The sequence below is a fragment of the Stylophora pistillata genome, chromosome 10 (assembly GCF_964205215.1).
Source record: "Stylophora pistillata chromosome 10, jaStyPist1.2, whole genome shotgun sequence".
NCBI lineage: Eukaryota > Metazoa > Cnidaria > Anthozoa > Scleractinia > Pocilloporidae > Stylophora > Stylophora pistillata.
In genome coordinates, this window is record NC_142528.1 from 27,918,653 (window position 1) to 27,938,832 (window position 20,180).

The following is a 20,180-nucleotide window of genomic DNA, read 5'->3' on the forward strand; positions in this document are numbered from 1 at the left end:
CCGGCAATAGAGCATTTTGATTGGTTTTAACCGCTGCCTGGTTAGCTCAATTGGGAGAGCGCCGGACTGCTGTGCGGGAGGTCGAGAGTTCAATACCGGCCGGATCAACACTCAGGGTCTTAAAATCAACTGAGAAGAATATGCTTCCTTTCTTTAACATCAAGAAATGGTTAGATATTCTAGTCTTCTCGGATAGGGACGAATAAATGGAGGTCCCGTCTCCTGCAGGGTTGGGGTAGGAGACGTTAATTTCCCACGCACGAGATTACTGTGTGATGGATGTCCTCCCTGGGGTGGGTTGGGTGGGTAGTTACAGGGCCGTTCTGAAAACCACTTCTGTGAGAACGCACCCTGTCTAAAGATTATTATCTATCTTGATTTTAGTTATTGGCCCTCTGACGGCCCGAGTCGTGTAATAACGTCCTCTTCTTGAATATGTAGCCTTGAACTCGATCCCGGAAATGTAAAATTAATGTTGTGCAACAAAATTATCGCGTCAGTTCTATGTATACGGTTAAACATCGCTACTTTGGACACCAGAATTCGATGTTCGACTGGAAAGTCCGATTTTGGACACTAGCGTCAGTTTTTAGGCACGAGTGTCCGATTTTGGACACAAGTGCTTAGTTTTGGAGACTAGTATTTGATTTTGGAAACTAACTGGTGTCTGACCTTGAACATTAGTGTCTGATTTTAGAGTCTTCGCGCCTGGTTTTGGAGACTAGTGTCTGAATCCGACATCGACGCTTTCCCGCAACTTTTAAACCGCTTACATGGCAAAGAATCCCTATTTTGCAAATTTTCTTTCTCAAAAGTTTTATGGGGCCCTCTCTAGAATTCTTCAAATCAATCCACCAGTCTTTCAATAAGTTCGGATCTCGCACGGTCGACGGATTTGCGACGTGTCGATTCGAGTTTGCAAACTCTAACATGAACTACGATTGTTCGAAAGTTTTTCAGTGTAGGGATGCGTTTAAATGGTGTGGAAAGGGACATAATACTCATCGTCAATCGACTAAAGCATCGATTTAAAGTGTCATTCATAAACAGTCATCAATTCTATGGCGATGGTTTGTCGTGCTGTTTAAGTCGACCAATATTGATACGAGAGCCAGCTCTACCACTAATAAAAGTACAAGCCCTGAGAAAATAGAGAATTCTTGATGGAATCCTTTGTTTCCTGGGTGGTTGTGCTAATTTGCCTCAAGACAGCATAGTCATACATTTAGAGAAATTTCAAGAAATTTCAATGAAGTTCAGTTCTAAAAGAATCCTTGATTTCTTTGCTTTTGCTGTGTGTAGATCAATCTCAAATATTTACCTCGCCCCTTAAACCAATCAGATGCAAAATTTAAATCAATTGTTAGTTGGTCACTCATGGATGGTTTTTTTAATGGCTACTCTTGCAACCTCTGCCTCAACATTTGTATGTTGATGGACAGTTTGAGGGGAGTAAGTTGTAACCTGAATGAGCGAATTCCTCACTTGGTTCAGCGAAAGAAATTTACAAATCAATGTTAAAAGTGTTGCAATAACTAAAGCATCTAATAACTGGTGGTATCTGCTACTGATATTTTACAAATAGAGATGCCATGTTGTAGTGCATCTGTTCACAGATGATATCTAGAAAATTCTAGAAATTCTAGAGTTACACTCACTCACTCATCTCAGCTACTTTCGTGGCTTCGCCTCCTATAGGAGACAGTAGCCAAACAAAATCATATCCTCGGATCCACTGGATTTAATTCAATGATTCAAACGGTAGCATGCCCTTCTTCAAAGAAAAAATCTTCTAAGTTTTCATAATGCACCCATCATATCGTTTAAGATATTTCTGCAAGAAAAAGTTTTGTTTATTCACGTGTCATCCTGACATGATTGTGAGGTGTTTGTCGTCTCTTGTAATACTCCAAAAAAAAGGCAAACAAATAATATGTAGCACCGGGAAATATCGGGCAAATATTGTATCGGGCTAATATCGGAATTTTATTGTCACCACCACATGATTAATTGGAGGCAGAAGCCACTTGTACAGCTTGATCGTGGGCTCATTCCTCCCCCCTCCCCCGCCCCCCGCCCTCACCACCAGCTTCCAGGTCGTAAGTTGCCGAAGCGTCCTATTGACCGATTTAAGCTTGCATTTGGAGAATTCAGTAGTTTTCAACAAATTGCTTGAATTTAAGCAAGCTACGGTAAGTAATTTAAACTCGTGAATAACTTACTATTGTATTTGAAATGTAGAAAATATCTCTCGTCACAAGTTGTTTATGTTTCGGGTCATTAGATAGAATCAACTGACTAGACTGCTGAAGGCAGATCAGAGTGCGGACAGTTCTGTAAGGACAACATTCTTGCTGCAGGCTTTGGAAATTCAATAGCATGAAGAGTGCTCCTGGTCTGGATAACTTTAAAAATACAAACAAAAATCAAATTTGAATGCGGTTCGGTCGCTTTTTTTTACACGATACAAGCTTAAATGCAGTTAGATCCGTTGACGATGGACTACTTACTACGAATTGATTGAACTTTGATACCTTTAGGTTGATAGGATTAGTTTTTTGTGCCAAGTAACGAAAGCTATGCAGAAAGCTGAAAGAAAGGAACGAATTACCAAAATATGCCTGCCACAATTTATGCGAAGGGTATCCTTGGGTTTTAAGTGACGTAATAACATTTTAAAGAATAAGAAATCATCAATCCTTTTGAGAATTTAGTTTAGTTAGTTACTATAACAACTGAGGAATATTCTTTTTGTATATTTTCAGTTTGATAGGGTTTTTCGTCTTGTGATAAAGCAAGGTTAAAAACTTTTGCGTGACAAGATATTGAAATGGCGGTCGAGATTGCTGTCACGTACGTTAGAAAAGTGACTTATCCGCTGATGTTTCGCAGTCTAAACAGTCCTTGTATGAGAATAAGGGCAAGATTTCCGTATAACCCCATACCAATCAAAACCAAAGCCGTGGTCCTAAAGAAAATCTGTTGTTTTGCCTCTGCTTTCCTTTATCCAAGAATTGAATGCATAATGAAGTATGGGGTTATACGGAAAGCTTGCCGAGAAATAAGTATTATATAAATGTTTATGAGCCTTCAGAAAACAACTATAGGCTTTTTAAGAAAAACTCGAAGACATATATGTTGTTGTTAGCTTGCGGCCACCATATTTGGGCCATATAAATTTGAGTAAAACATTTCTTCGAATATGTTCCACATGAAACATCGTACAGACCTGAATTTTTGCGTGACTGAGTGTGGAAATTCCCTCTTCTTTTTTCTCGATGATTCTTGACTTTATTTGTTGAATGGTGTTTTTTTATGATAATGTGACGGTGAAAACTGTCATTACTGTTGGTTATGTAAAAGGTCCCCTCTACCCTTTGTAAAACTCAGTCATGCAAAAATATTTGGCATTTTTATGCATCACAGATGATATTCTAATTTAGTTTACGTTCACACGAAATTTGACCCTGTAAAATTTCACATGAAGATAATAAGTCACATTCGCAAATTTATATTTTTACTTTTTTCTAGTCTTGATCAGTCTTAAGTGACAAAAGGTGACTTCACGACTTATCCTAGTTGTTCAAGACCATAAGCAATCTGTTTTATGACTTTTATCGATCCGCATGAAGTCCATGTCCTCTCAAAGCCCTGGTCATAGCCTAAGCACAGCCGTTCTAGAATAATACATACATTTAAAATCAAATAGCCGAGAACTCATCACCCAAATCAAAATGGTTCACAAATCGCGTTTGGTTCAGCTATTCATTCACAAGTTAAGTTCAAATAAAAAATTAGTTCACCTGGACATGAGAGGATCTTATCGTTTCTAATCCCGATTCACAAATAAAGTAAAAATCAAATCGCAACTCATGAGAAAAAAAAAATCACCTAGTCAATCTTCACGTAAAAAGTATAGGGGACCCTCAGGTGAATGTACTTGAAAACACTTCACATGAGGCAACTGGGTCTCACTGTTAATGCTTCTCAGGTTTTAATTTTATTGCAGTTTGGATGTTTGTTTGTTTCCAATGACTTCTTATCATCATTGTGTTCTCCTTTCTGGGAAAAACTGTTTTGCCTTTCACCCTTAACAGCCTAATATCAGTATGCATATTCTCCATACCATTCTCTAAGGTGCTGACAAAGAGAATTTGTTTAACGATCAAGAGCTTCTCCAGATATGGACTATTTCCTTTAATATCAGTATGCACATTCTCCATACCATTCTCTAAGGTGCTGATGTGGAGAATTTGTTTAATGATCAAGAGCTTCTCCAGATATTGACTATTTCCTTTTAAATTAATATCAGTATGCATATTCTCCATACCATTCTCTAAGGTGCTGATGAGGAGAATTTGTTTAAATATCAAGAGCTTCTCCAGATATTGACTATTCCCTTTCTTTGCGTGACCTTAATGTTTGATTTAGGGATAATATTGTGGAAAGAATTCAGATGTTAGTCACTCTTAGAGGTTAAAGTGTCCAATTTTTTTTTTGTTTTTTAATATCTAAATCTGTCATTTTACTATCCTTGGTGTAAGAATTCTGAATTAAAAAATTAATATGAATTATGTTTGGTAATGACTCCTCTTTTCTTTAAACAGGTTTTCCATGAATGCTTCGAGTGAAACGCTTTTGGAATGCCCTTCCTGTGGAAAGAACTTTGCATCACGCGCAAGTCTAAAACAACATTTATTTACACACACTGGGATAAGGCCTTTCGCATGTTCTTTGTGTGACAAGACTTTTCAATTTTCTTGGACCCTCAAAAAACATGAGGCAATACATGGAAACGAAAGACCTTTTAAGTGTATGCAGTGTGACAAGAGATTTTACACTGCTTTTAAATTAAAAACACACCTTCGAGTACATAGTGACGAGAGGCCATATGTTTGTACTCAGTGTGATAAGAGCTTTCGTTGGTGGAATTCATGGAAAGTACATGAAAAATGGCACCGTGGGTTGGCGCCTTACAAATGTTCTTCATGTGATTACAAGACTCTGTATAAATCACATCTTACAGAACACGAGAGACATCATACTGGCGAGAAACCTTACAAATGTTCCCACTGTGATAAAGAGTTCCGCACCAAAGCAGCGTATTTGTTTCATTTAAGAGTACACACTGGTGAAAAACCCTACAGTTGTCCACACTGTGAACAACGGTTTACTCAATGGTCCACGTTGAGAGGACACATTAGTACACATACTGGTGAGAAGTTATACCAATGCTCAATTTGTGGTAAGGAATTTAAGAGCAGAAAATCTGGCTACAGACACTATGCTGCAGCGCACAAAAATGAGATTTCAAGTTGTGGGAAACGCTACAGCTGTACTCAATGTAAAAAGGTTTTTGTTGACTTGGCTGGTGTGGAAACTACGATTCAACAAACTGAACCTGTTCATCAATCTGATGCCAATGAAAACTCTGGCCTAGTATCAGCTACCAATCATGAAAATGTGTCAAGCACTGGTGTGAGGTATTTCAAATGTGATGTTTGTAGCACATGGAACAGCTTAAATCAGGTTAGTCCAAAGTCTTCTTATGGCTCATTACCGCCAAAAATCAAAGTAAAGAAAGGACAGTATTCTGAAAAGTCCTTTGAGACTGAAGATGTTTCTGGACAATCATCAGCTGACCAACCATCGTCTCCCTCTAACCAGAAGGATAACAGTAAAAAGGTTTCTACGAATCCAAAAGTTGTCAGGACTCAGATTTCTCCAAAAGATGACAAACAGAAAATCAAGTGCCTCATTTGTGACAAGCAGTTTAAAAAGGAGACTCTTCTCATAAGCCACATGAAAATGCACACATGTGGTAAGTGTCGTGAGATATTTCACAATGACAATAATTTAAGGATGCACAGGAAAATGCACAAGGAGGAAAAACGCTTTAAGTGCAATTTTTGTGATAAGACATTTAAGGACAAAGGACACTGCAATAGACACATGTGGGTCCACGCCAACAGCAAACCTCACAAGTGCTCTGAGTGCAGGAAGTCTTTTGCTGATATAAGTCAACTGCAAAGACATAAAAACTGTCACCTTAAGAAAACCCTCCATTGCGGCGATTGCGGTAAGTGGTACAGATGGGAATTCTACTTTAAAAAACATAGATGTAAGAAAAGGAAAAAAGACCAGAATGCTTTTGTGTGTGACAATTGTGGCAAATCTTTTGATAAGTTGGCATCTCTTGAAGCACACAAAAGATCTCTTTGTCTAATGCAGCCTAAAGATGATATGAGTGCCCTCAGTGTTGAAGTGGTTACCTTGCTTTAAGTGCATTAACAAGAGATAGTAAAAGAGAAATTAATATCTTACTGTTACTAATTTTTTTCATTCAGTGATGGTAACACTTCTTGTTACAAGGAAATTGTGAAACTAAGGGTCTACATATCAGTAGAATGACGATTATGCAATTTTGGCAAATGTTTAGAAAAAAATACAAAACTTTAATTTACTCAACGATTTGATGCACCAGCTAACATCATTGTTTTGAAATTTTCAGTTCCAAGTATGCCTAATCTACACTGAAGTATTAATTAAATAGTAATTTACAATTTTGGTTGGAGGGAATTCATTTGAGCTTTTAAAACCCTCTGAATGACCAGCATCTAATTTCTCTGTACAGTTAAACTATTGAATCATATGTGGAGATTATGAGAATAAAGGAAATGATCTCCAACGTAAGCAGCTTGGACTGTGAAACAAATTCTCTTTGTCAGTACAAAAGGAAACGTACGAAGAAGATTATGGAGAATGTGGCTTCTGATGTTTGAGTGTAAAGTGTAAATGAAACTGTTTAATTAGTTCTTATTAACCGAGCGGGAGGTCTGTATGGGAGAATCTTGACCGAGGTCACCAGTACAGACCAAATGCAGTGAGGTCTGTACCAGTGACCAAGGTCAAGATTCTCCCATACAGACCGACCTAGCTCGGTTGATAAAATGTTTATTATATGGCTGTGTCTTACATGCCAATTTTTTTATATTCTTTGTACCTTTTTTTTCTAGACCGGTCTAGATGCCAGTCTAGATGGGAAAATCTAGACCACTTTCAATATTGATTTCAGCCAATCAAGTTCATGAATTTGGTAGTTAAATTGATCATGAATTAAGTAAAGATTACATTACATTACATTAGTTCCCTGTCCTGGTGAGAGACAGCCATATAATAATTTAGATAAGTATAATTTCAGAGCTGAGCAAAGAGTTTCCAGCGATCTGATTGGTCAAGCGGTTCCTTATATGATGCTATATAAACCGCTCCACGCGGTTTATATAAAATTTTAAAATGAAATGTTAATAAATGTTACTAAAATGTTATGATTTTAGAAATTTCTCTGTTGTTCAGCTCTGAAATTATACTAAAACAATTATTTGCCTCAGGTTCGGTTGATATTGTTGAATAATCCCCTCCACTTCGTCTCGGGGATTATTCAATTATATTCACCTCACCTTCGGCAAATAATTGTTAATTATAACACTTTTCACAGAGAATGAGAAGGGCTACACCCTAACATCAGTATGCATATTCTCCATACTGTTCTCTATACGGTTCTGTGGTGTTCGGATGGCACGAGAAACGGAGATATATTCTTGGATTTCAACACAGAACTTTTAATATTTTCTAACATGTGTCGTCGCCATTACCGGAAGTGATTATACATCGAATCATGAACGGAAGCGAGGCTGAATTAATGTAAACGTAAATCGAATACAGCACATCTCCCCCTTTAAGATAATGAAAGAGAAGCTTACTTAGACATACTTGTTTCTTATCTAGCGTGAAATTCAAAATTAAAACAACGTCAATCAAATGTCCTCAAGTAATCGTCATTTTGTTAAGAAACACATCCTGGGTAGCTATTGTCATTTGTCACTGCACTAAGTCTCACACACACTAGAATACGCGTTCATAGTTATGACTTTCTGTCTGAGAAACCAGAGAAAATCTGGCCAGAAAGTATAACTTCACTTATGGCACATAATCCTTCAATCTAGATGAGGGCTTAGATTGACGGCCAGATCTGGTGTACACTTTTGATGTGCCAGTTCCTTCTGCAGTGTTAGCTGTTTGGGGTGAAGGAAGTTTAGGTGATGGAGGTACTGGCACCGGTGTGGGTTTGGCTGGAGATGTAGCTGCAGCTGGGGGTGGGGGTGGTATCTTGTTGATCTGTACTCTATTCCTTCTATATGACCCAGTGTCCGTATGGATCACATAAGAACGAGGTGTGCACTTCTCCACTACTATTCCAGACTGTCCTCTGTCTTGTACCATCACTTCATCTCCCTTCTCTAAGGGAACAAGAGGCCTCGCTGAATGCCTTCTGTCGAAGTGCAGCTTCTGTTTGGTTTTGTGATTGTCTTCAAACTGACGTCGGGCATGATTCTGCACAAGGTTTGGGGACAGCTGAGACGGGGCCACCGGCACTTTGGTTTTGAGCCTCCTTGACATCATTAGCTCAGCTGGAGAATAACCATTAGCCAATGGTGTCGCTCTATACTGTAGCAAAGCAAGATAAGGATCTTGAGAGCCAGCTAGGAGACGTTTAGCTGTTTGCACTGCTCTCTCTGCTTCACCGTTGCCTGAAGCATGACCTGGGCTGCTAGTGACATGTCGAAACCCGTAATCTAAAGTGAACATCTTAAATTCCCTTGATGTATAGTAGCTGGCATTGTCAGATTTTACTTGATCTGGAATTCCGAATCTGGAAAATGCACGTTTCATCCTGTCTATGACCTCTGCTGAGGCAGTTGAACTCAGACTAGCTACCTCTATCCATCTGGAGTAGTAATCAATCATTACTAAATACAGTCTTTTATTGAGTTCATAGACATCAGTGGCTATGTATTGCCATGGTCGTTGTGGGAGCATGGTAGGAACTAGAGGTTCTGGAGGATTTTTCCTGTTAGACTGACACTTGCGACAGTTTTCAATTAACTCCTCTATATTCTTCATCATGCTTGGCCACCACACTGTGTTTCTGGCCAATGCCTTGCACTTGACAATCCCTTGGTGACCGTCGTGGATCTTATCCAGGACTTCCAATTTCATAGACGATGGTATAACGACTCGAGGTCCCATCATCAACAGCCCTTTAACCACTGTCAGCTCTGCTCTATGAGCAAAATAAGGGCTGACTAAACCCTTGACATTATGTTTTTCAGGCCAACCTTCAGCTACATAGTTCATTATTTGCCTGCATGCTTCATCCTCCTGTTGATGGATCATAATATCATCTAATTTGCTATCACTGATAGGCATTCCAGCTATGACTTGATGAGCATATAAGTTCACTTCCTCATGAAATGAATCACCTGATTTGGCTGGTGTTGGAGAACGAGATAGCGTGTCGGCAGTGTACAACAGTTTTCCTGGCACATGAACAGGTGTGAACGAGTATCTCATGAGCCTCATTCTCATTCGTTGAATACGTACGGGTAGTTGATCCAACTCCTTCGTGGATAGCAGTGGTACAAGAGGCTTATGATCAGTCTCAAGTATAATATCCTTTCCCAGAATGTAATCTGTGAATCGTTCACATGCGAAGGTACTAGCTAAGGCCTCCTTCTCAATCTGGGCGTACCTTTTCTCTACATCCAGAAGGCTTTTAGACGCATACGCCACTGGCGCCCACCTGTCACCGTGCTTTTGCAAAAGCACTCCGCCAAGTCCGTATGAAGACGCATCTGCTGACACCTTGGTCTCCAGTGAAGGATCATATATTTGCAACACTGGGCTGCTCGTCAAGCATTGTTTAATCTCTTTAAAAGCCTGTTCCTGTGCTGGACCCCAGCACCATGCACTGTGAGAGCTCAAGAGTTCACGTAGAGGTTGTGTCATAGTAGCAAGGTTGGGTACAAACTTCATGAGCTGGTTCACTGTACCCATCAGACCTCTTACCTCACTCACATTCTCTGGAGCACGCATTTTCAATATAGCCTCAACCTTCTCTGGAGAGCTTTCCACACCATTAACTCCGATCCGATGACCTAGAAAGTCAATCTGGCTTTTGCTGAATTGGCACTTATCCTTATTCAAGGTGACACCTGCTGCTTTCAGCCGTGTTAATGTCTGTACGAGTCTCTCGTCATGTTCCTCCTGGTTCTTTCCGAACACGACAATGTCATCCATGAGACATACCACACCTTGTTGACCACCTAGTATTCGGTAGATCTCACTCTGAAACTTCTCAGGGCCAGATTTGATACCGAAGGGAATTCGCTTGTATCGAAATCGACCAAATGGTGAGATGAACGTGGTCAGTTTCCTTGAATCTTCATCCAAGCAGATTTGGTGGAAGCCCGCATTGGCATCCAGTTTAGAGAAAACCTTAGCACCTCCCATCAGAGCAATTGTATAATCCACTGTGGGGAGCATGATTCTTTCTCTCTTCACTACTTCGTTAAGCTTCGTGAGATCCACACAGATCCTCACTTTGCCATTTCCTTTAGGCACCACGACCATAGGAGAACACCATTCCGATGGTTCTGTGCACCGTTCTATAACATCTAGCTCGATAAGCTTGTCAAGTTCAGCTTTGGCTAGAGGACGTAGTGGAATAGATATCCTCCTGGGAGTCATCACACTGTATGGCTCTGCGTTTTGCTCGATCTTAATCTTATATTCTCCTTCTAGCTTTCCTAAGCCTTTGAACATTGATCCGAACTCCGCTGACTGGATAGGATCTGACGTAACTTTTCCAATGAACTTAACGACACCTAGATCTGCACAAGCGTCTCTACCTAGCAATAGAGAGCCTTTGGGGAACACATATATATCCTCTGTGATTGTCTGATCACCTTTCTTTAGTTCTGCAGTAAAGAATCCAAGAGTTGAAAGGTTGCTTTGATCTGGGCCACTAAGAGGCCTGTCAGGCTTCTGCAAAATGAAGTGTGAAAACTGTGTATCATACACAGCTTTGGGAATGACTGTCACATCTGCTCCAGTATCAACAGCAAATTTCAGGCTCTGACCTGACACCTGGACTTCCGTAAACCATGCACTCCTGCGTTTCCTGTTGTTGATACTCTCAATAGAGTAACTTTCATCACTGATGCTTCCTAAGAAGTAGTACTCATCTGAGTCAGACTGCACTTCTGCTACCTCTTGTACAGACCCTTTTCCTTTGCTACTCCTGCAGACCTTGCCCCAATGTCCTGGGCGTTTGCACTTGTTACATTTACTGTCTTTTGCAGGGCATCTTTCTCTGGGGTGCACCTCCTTTCCACACCACCGGCATGACCGGCTATTCGATGCCTGGGAGCAATTTGATGCACTTCTTTGCTGCCCGTTACTACGTGGTCCCTTGTCACGAGGGCCTCCTTTCCGCCTATGTTGAACTGCCTGCACTTTAGAAGTCTCTCCTTTTATATCCTGAGCCCACCTTCCAGAACATTCTTCTGCTCTACACTCATTTATCGCTTTTTCTAAAGTCAGTTCACCATCTCTCAACAGCCGTGCTCTGACCTTATCACTATTTATACCCAATACGATCTTATCTCTGACAAAATCGTCCTTTAGTTCACCGTAGGCACACGTAGACACGAGAGTGTTAATTTGTGATAAGAAATTATCGAAACTCTCACCTTCTGATTGCGTATACCTGTGAAACTTGTAACGTTCATAAGTAACGTTTGTTTTCGGCGTGCAGAACCTCTGGAATTTCTCCAGAATTAATTCCGGATCCAGTTTGTCCTCTGCTGGTACATGTTCCTCCCCTTCGGGGTCACCTACAGCTGGAGCCCATGTGAAGCCATTGTAGATTTTCAGCGCCTCCTCACCTGCGAGATTTAGCAGTATAGCACTTCTCCTTTCCTTACTGGCAGTAGATAATCCAATGGCGTTCACATATAATTCGTACTGCTGCTTGAACAACTTGAAATTCTCACTTGCATTTCCCGATAGACAAAGAGCTTTCGGTGGTGGAAGATTCGTAGCCATATTTCCGCGTAATTCCTGATCACTGATCGCTAAATATCCGTTCTGGACACAGTTTATATCTTCTTGTTCACTCCCGACACCATGTGGTGTTCGGATGGCACGAGAAACGGAGATATATTCTTGGATTTCAACACAGAACTTTTAATATTTTCTAACATGTGTCGTCGCCATTACCGGAAGTGATTATACATCGAATCATGAACGGAAGCGAGGCTGAATTAATGTAAACGTAAATCGAATACAGCACAGGTTCCTAAGTTGGTGACAAGGAGAATTTGTTTCATTAGTTGGTGATCACTTCTTTTATTCTTGTGACCCTAAGGTGTTTGGGAGTGATATCTTAAAGAGAAATTAGATGCTCGTCACTCTTAAGGGTCAAAGGATTAATAGAGAAGGTCTCCCACATGGAGTACATATGTTATCAAGAGAATAAAAGGGAGAAAGTTTCTTAAGAAAGTGGTGCTGTGACAGTGGGGGAGTATAACAAGATAATTTTGGTTTTATCAACTGAGTTTACAATGTGAATTGGCCATCATAAAGAGTTTCAAAGCTGATGTTTTGAGCAATAGCCCTTTGTCATTTGCTCTGATGAGGGGCTAACCGCATTCAAAATATCAGCTTTGAGACTCTTCATGGTGGCCACTTTACCTTATTAACTCAAAATTATGTACATATATTATCAGTGGGAAGGTAATAAATAATGTGCCTGGATTTTACAAATCACCTTCAATTAAGAACCTCTCCATACTCAGAACTTGTTAAGGTGGATTGGACTGTTTGTTACATTTATGATCATAGCTTTTACTTCCAATTGTTGATTGCTTTCGATTTAGAATAATAGTTCAGGGCTCAACACTAACGGTAGCCTACTAGCCACAGACTAGTAGAAATTCGGTTTTGGCTACTGGTTTTCGATTTCCACTAGCCAGTTTGGTTAGAAAATAAACTGAAATTGTCGTAAAATCTAAGATGTCATCAGCCACTTGGCTAGTAAGTTGAAAAGTTAGTGTCGAGCCCTGATAGTTGCTGTTAAAATTATTAGTAGTAGTTCAAAGTTTAATCGCTTAAAAAAAAAACTCTGAAACATTTAAGGGGATGTTAGTTTTTCAGTTTAGAAGTTTTTGGGAAGAAATTGGCAGTGAATTTAAGTAGTGTTATATTATGGGTAAACCTGGTGTTGTAGTTATGAGGCATTTGAACTTTGTATTCTAATACATCAGTTTAGTTTGTTGGGAATTGAAATGTTTTTATATGGTGTTTTAGTTATAAATACATCATTGAAAAATTAAAATCTTAATACTTTATGTATTATGTATTATTTTTTTTAGTTTTTCAAATTAAGTCCTTAGAAATATTCTGTTAATTAAAGCATATATGTTAAAACCTCTGCACCTCATGCTCGCCCTGGCCCTCTTAAACCGCACTTTTTTTTTTGTTGTTGTTGTCTTCTGCTGTTTTTTCCATTTCTATTGCCGACATTGTCTTAAAGTTACAAACTTTGTAATTCCACTCCTCGCTATTATTTTTCTTGCGTGCGATCAGATCGGAAAATCCCGAGCGAGGCGGGTATTGGGTAGCCAATCGGAACACAGGATTCGCTTCATGTTGCCTACGGATGCTGCCAGCTAAATATGACAAGCACCTTTTTGGTTCAACTCGTAGATTGGGCTTCTACGTAAGAGGAGTTTCCCAGAAAAGCGATAATGATCATTCAAAGTGACGCACGGGGGCGAAAATACCTTGCCGTTCCTCTAGTGTTGCTTTGCAAGTCGATCGATCGTAACCGTTCTTCCCCCTCACCCCCCCCCCCAGTCTATGTAAGTTTATGTAAGCTGCAGCTCGTTCACTGAAGTTTGTTTGCAAAATGGCATTTTTTTACCTTACTTCCTTTTGTATCCGTTTTTTTTTTTTTTTTTTTCTGTTCCATCATTCTTAGCTTGCAAATAATACGGCGGGAAGCGATAAAATTACTGCTTAGATAGAGATAGATAAATTTATTTCTATTCGAGATGTACAATGAGCCAGCTACTCGTACTAAATACATTCGAATATATAAAATTCTACGTCTACAGTTAACTAAAAGCATACAGATACTATATATTAATATAACGAGAATATAAATTACTTAATATAATATACTTCCTAGAAAAGAATACATAATGTGGTAACGATGGTTTCCAGTAACTAGTAAAGTATTATTACTCATGATAAATATACTAAAAATAAATGCTTAACATGAAGAACTGGTATAGTATAACAGCGTAGTGGTAAAATGCGAGAAATAGATACTAATGCAAAAAGCAAAAAGAAACAAAAAAAAAGAAGGATAATTGGGTAATAAAATAAACTAAGTAATAAAATAAACTAAGATAATTAGGTAATAAAATAAACTAAGATAATTAATTAGGTAATAAAATAAACTAAGATATCTAAAGAACGGTAGAGCTAACTCTATTGTTCACATAGGTTACATTTGCTTCCTCCTTTCCTAAAGTACTTTTGAGTACTTTTTACATTTCTGCAATATCGCAAAGTTTTCATCTTGAAAGTGATTTTTTCTCTTCTTTGCTCAGCCTCTGTACAAACCACTCTCAACAAATTTGGCTTTGTTGTGTGCGTCAGCTGGTCCTTGGATGTTTTCACAAACCTGGCAGTTAGTCACATGAAAAACTATCAATGATAGCCTTAGCAAGTTTTAGTTTAACTTCAGGAAGCTCAGCCTCGCTTCGCAAACTTACGCCAACCTCGTTTTCAAAGTTGTTAATATTTGCAAGGATGAATTTGCACGTGCGGAAACTTTTTCCACTCATTTTCATTTTACGGTTCCTCGTGGTCTGAACTGTATCACTTGTGAGGTAAAAAGTCCAAGGAAACTCGTCAGCTTATCAAGTCTAGCATTTAAAAGTGGCTGTGGGGCCGTTTGTGCTTTCTACCGTCTGCCGGACTGACATGAAAAACAGAGCATACGGTAAGGGTGTACACGTTCGATTTTAAAGTTCTCATACGGTTCACTCAATGAAGTTAGGAGATTTCTAAGTCAATGGAGGAAACGTTTCGAAGAAGCTCTCCACAAGCACTGATGACACACTCGTATCTCCCCGCTTAACCCGGCGGAACCGTAGAAAATACGCAGAGAACAGTTTTAGTGCACATTTAACCATTGACTGTAACATGCCACAGTCCGCCTGCAGCTTGTTAAACATGGACATGAGTTGAAACTTGCATAACAGATGAAGACTGAAGTCTTGCTGAAATTTTAAATGAAATTTTGTATTAGATTAGAGAACATGAGAAATGTTTAAGCGAGAGGAGGGTTATGATTTGCTCTTTATTATGTCGAGTTCTAACGTTGTCTTTTTATTTTAACCTTACAGATACCCTTCGTCGATGGAAGTATCCATAAAAAGCATAAGAAACGGATGAAAAGGAAACGAAAATAAACTGTGACGCCGAGGTGAGTGCGTTCGAAATAGGCTCGCGTAGTGTACACGTGGCTGACTAACCCACGTTAGTTTAAGTTGATAAGTTTTAATAACAGAAACGTCACAAGGCAGCTTTTGTCGGTCAGTTGAAAGTATCTCGTATAAGAAACCATCAAGCCAGCGTCTTCAACAACTCTGAGTGTTTTAAGAGTCAGGAGGATGAAAAATTAACAATTTCAGCAAATGGCCGGTGTAAAGATTCCAGCACAGCCCCGTAGTCTGTTTTCGCCCATCGTTTTCTATATCTAAGAAATGCACCATGAAATATAGGGTTGTGGGGAAATCTTACCAAAGGTTTTTCAAGAGGTATTTCGTTTAGAAAATTCGTTTCACATCGCCAGAAGGTTATCTGTATTGAATAAATCACATCATGGAAAGAAGGTCTTATATGAATTGCTTAAAACATAGACCACTTTCATAAATGGCTGCCGGTTTAATATTCTTTTGTTTAAATTAGCCTTAAATTTAATTTAGCCCTTCTCCAGTACAAAATTCAAAAGAATACATTATCTCAAGCGAGGCCAGTCGGGCTAATTTAAATTTAAACAAAAGAATATTTATACGGCAGCCATTTAAGAAAGTGGTCTATATTAATATCCATGTAGAGCCCAATATGACAAAACTATTTATGAAAACTAATTACACGCGAAGTTTATGCAAATATATGTTTTCTTTCATCTTTCTGTCACGAAGATTTATCACTAACAAAGAATGATCGGAATGTCGACAGACTATTCGCGGGCTTTGGAAAGAACGGTTGTGACTTTATCAAAAGCTTCGCTTTTCCTCCCTGAGTAACGTTCAATGATAGCAGTTTTCCAAGATAAACAACAAAAAATTGGCCGGAGAATTGTTCACAAACCGAGGAAACAAAGTTTTACGGCTACTTAAAAAACTTCAGTCAAACGACAACGTGTGATCAATTCGTTTTTCCAAAATTTTGAGTTTTTGTATTTCTTTTGGGTTTTGTGTTTTTAATCTATGCTGAGAACTGTGTGACGGCATTTGCTTTGACATCTGAACTTTCAAATTATAAAATGTGGTTCAGGTATACAGTATTTTGCACTTCTTGCTCACAAGTTAGTCATCAACGTTAACGGCTGACGGTTAAAAAAGTAGCCCGTTCATTTCAAGTTTATTGCGTTTCCAAAGAGTCCTTATCTTTACAAATTTTCAATTGTTCTGCAACCTTGTCAAAATTTTTTTTTTTTTTTTTGCAATTAGAAATACATTTTCCACAGATATACTTTTTCACGCGAATAAAGGAAATGATCACCGACTAAAAAGCTCTTGATTTTTAACTGAAACTTCTCCTTGTCAGCAACTCGGGAAATATATGGAGAACAGCACGGAGAATATGCGTTGTGATGTAAGGATGTAAAGGGTCAAATTCTCCGTAACGTTGATTCCGAGCGCTCGATCTGATCATGACGAAGGGGTAACACTCAAACCGTCGGCTTAAAACTCTTTACAGTGGCCAGTTTACATTATCAACTCGGTTGATAAAACCAAAACTACCTTGATAAACTCCCCCACTAGACTGCTTTGCAGCCGTGACGACTCCGGAAATGGCTGCAAAGCAGTCTACTCCCCCACTAACGCAACACTACAGTTTCGTATGGTTGGTTTTAACATGTTCGTTTTTCTTCTTCTGCAGTTCCTTTAATCGCCCTTGTGCTGTGGACCATAAGCGCGCAGAAACTACGAGAGGAGAAAGACGGAGGAGAGAAAGAGAGAGAAACGAACTAAAGAGAACTTAATTAATCAGTTGGAAAGTTACTTTAGAGGTAACAGTAATTTAGTGCCGCTAGTAGAAAATAACGTACAAATAAACGAATTTCTTTGAAACAATTAGAATTTTGATGTAAAAACTAAGCTAAAGAAAGCGAACTCTTCTACTTTTCAAAATCAAGGCTATTTGGAGCTTTTCATAGTAAGGACGAATTCTGTGGTTTTGAAACAATTTTCTCCGTAAATACCATATCAAAATTTGAACTTATTTTAGCAAGGTGTTCTCGTGACAAATATCTTTAGTCACAGTTAAGCAGTTTTTAGACTTAGTCCAACTTTTCAAACTTTAGATAATTCATACATTTTTGACCCACAAACTTTCAAAGAAATGTTAGTGATCAGACTTAGTTAATTTTTTGCCATGTAAAATTATCAATCTTTTAATTTGCTTTCGAATGTTTTCGACTTTCGCTTAGTTGTCGACATTTAAAGACTTGTATTAAGTAAATAAATTTGCAAAAAAAATAAACACTTTACTTCAGGTATTGTCTCCTTCTCTTAATTGAGTGTGCGGATATGCAAAAAAATTGCGCTTTTAAAAGGGCCTGGTAAGTAGTCAAAATATAGGCTCTCTTTTACTTATTTTGCGTATGGAGGGCTGCCGAGAGGAAAACAATTTCTGCAGATTTGGACAGAATTTAGTGTTAAAACAGAAAATATACTTGACTTTTAATGGGAGAAAATCATATACGCGGTGCAAGATTTTTCCCTCCAAAAGACTTGGTATATTTTTTGATCAACATTAGACACTATTCAAAGAGCAGACTTTCTTTTTCATAGTCAATTTTTTCCCGCCAAAAGTCTTAATAAGTATATTTTTTGTTCAAAGACCAGACTTTATTTTTCCATAGTCAATCTTTTCCAGCCAAAAGACTTAGTTTTTTTGTGCGAAAAAAAAAAAAAACATTCTAACAAAATTCTTAAGACCTGGAATTGTGATAAAGCCCATTTAAAAGCGCAAGCTTTTTAAACACGAGATTATTTACAATTATATGTTTTCTACACGTAAATTAGCAATTTAACTCGCGTCGTTGCGACAAGTTCGATAGACTTTATTCAGTAAATTTTATTTCTTGAACAGACTGGTAATTCTTTTCTTTGAATCTTTAAACATTATTCATTCAAACCCGAAAAAAATATAAAACGAATCAATTAATCTTTTTCTAAATCCTCTGCACGCAGGCAGTATTGTTAAAAAATTGTTCTCACATGCTGTGTTTATCATAACCTCCTCCCTTGGTTATTTCGCAAGTATCAAGTTAAGACGAAAACATTGTACTCGCACAGACAAGCAAACCTAAGTTGTATGAACAGGAAGAATCTCAAAAGTTATTTTCCGTGACGGGTAAAGGAATATCACCACCATCATCATCAATCCTTTTCATGCCTCGTGGCACAGAGGGCCTTTACAGAGTTTTTCCACTCCTCTCGATTGGTTGCTGCAGTCCGCACCTTCCAAGACCTCCAACCTGCCTCTTGCCTTTCTTTCTCCACTGCACGTCTCCAGGTGGTGTTTAGTCTTCCCCTTCTCCTTTTACCTTCTGGCGCCCAGCTCATAGCAACATTGCAATCATTATTACGATCTTTCCTAAGAATATGACCAATCAGTTTCCATCTACGAGACGTGGCTTCATGCCTGCCTTTTCCAGTAGCTCCTTGGTGCTGACATAGTCTTGCCATCGGATTCGGAGGATCCTTCGTAAGTACCTATTATGGAATGCATTCACTGCTTTGTCATCTCCGAAAGGAATATACTCAGGAATATACATTCGGACAACATCTGATAATAATTAATGTGATCTGTATTTTATCGTCCTTCACCTTGGATTGATGGAGTGCTAAGCACTTGTTCTCTCTGGACAAATATCGATGAAATAACTGCAACGTTATTTTTGTGAGTTTAGGTATGAAGTGTAAACAAACGGCAAAAATGAAGTCGAAAGGGCAAGATTTCCGTGTAACTCGATAATTCTTTATACACACACTTCTTTGATAAAAGATAGAAATTGCGGAAAATGAAGATAACCTTTGGAACCATTACTTTGTTTCCGAAAAATAAATTTTCAATTCAGTGTCGAGAGCAATCCAGGAATGCTCTGGTTTTACTTTACTTCGTTTTGTGATTGGTCCAGAAAACTCGCACCACTTTCTCAACCGATCAGATTCAAAGCTAAAACCAATTGCGACTGCATTTTCCCGCCCTTCAGGCAGTTTACTCGTTTAAACTTCGAACTCTCATTGGCTCCTCAAGATATTTTTCCTTCTCTGATTGGCTTCTGTGACTTCTTTGGTATTGGTTTTACAACACTCAATCAAGAAGCACTCTAATATGGGGTGACGCGTTAATTATTGGGTCGAAATTGGTTCGGGATTTATTGCTTTGATGTCTCTTAATTATAACTTCCTTCTGAAATCGGTCTAAAAATCCTCCGCTATCCTCCCAGACTAAGAACTCCTGCGACTTGGTCACTGACGTTTTTCCACGCCTCAGGGTGCTTGTTTTATCTTAAGTTATCATTGATGTACTCCTACTCCCCATTTGGATATTGTGATACTTCGATTGCAGTCTTACAACACTCGATTAAAATGCAATGTATCAGTACAAACTGACCTGTATCTTGTTGATGAACCCACTGTCCTCCCTCCCTGATACACTCTTGCCTCACAAAGGATGCAGACTTCCAATGACGACGGACAACTCACTAACTAAAACACAATGAATATAACAACACACAGCATGAAATTTCATTCCAGGGTTGGGATTAGGGGAGAGGAGGGGGAGGGAGGGGGAGGGAGGGGGAGGGGGGGCGGGGGCGGTGGAAGTCGAAGAAGAAGCCCTGATTAAAAGAACGACCAGTTGGAGGAGGGGAACCCTAAAATTGATCATGTATTTTTCTTCGTGAGGCGTGACTCGAGTTAATTTCTTTTTCCAAGTAGCGCGGTGTACTTACAAAAACT

General features: G+C 38.9%; 1 protein-coding gene across 5 annotated transcripts; it reads left to right on the forward strand.

Moving 5' to 3' along the window:
- The first annotated feature begins 2,083 nt into the window (after nt 1–2,083).
- Nucleotides 2,084–17,703, forward strand: LOC111343765 (uncharacterized). Of its 5 annotated transcripts, XR_015992252.1 has the most exons (5): nt 2,084–2,192; nt 4,608–6,079; nt 14,523–14,917; nt 15,324–15,403; nt 17,089–17,703. XR_015992252.1 is itself a non-coding variant. In XM_022950950.2 (3 exons), the coding sequence occupies exons 2-3, from the start codon at nt 4,615–4,617 to the stop codon at nt 14,627–14,629; spliced, it is 1,572 nt and encodes a 523-aa protein (XP_022806685.2). In that variant the 5' UTR covers nt 2,084–2,192; nt 4,608–4,614; the 3' UTR covers nt 14,630–15,071. The 5 variants fall into 5 exon arrangements, 2 of the variants coding, with proteins under 2 accessions (XP_022806685.2, XP_088591421.1); XR_015992253.1 differs by lacking the exons at nt 14,523–14,917; nt 15,324–15,403; nt 17,089–17,703 and adding exons at nt 6,512–7,559; nt 12,199–13,253; XR_015992251.1 differs by lacking the exons at nt 14,523–14,917; nt 15,324–15,403; nt 17,089–17,703 and adding an exon at nt 12,199–13,253 and having other exon boundaries at nt 4,608–7,559.
- The last annotated feature ends 2,477 nt before the right edge of the window (nt 17,704–20,180 follow it).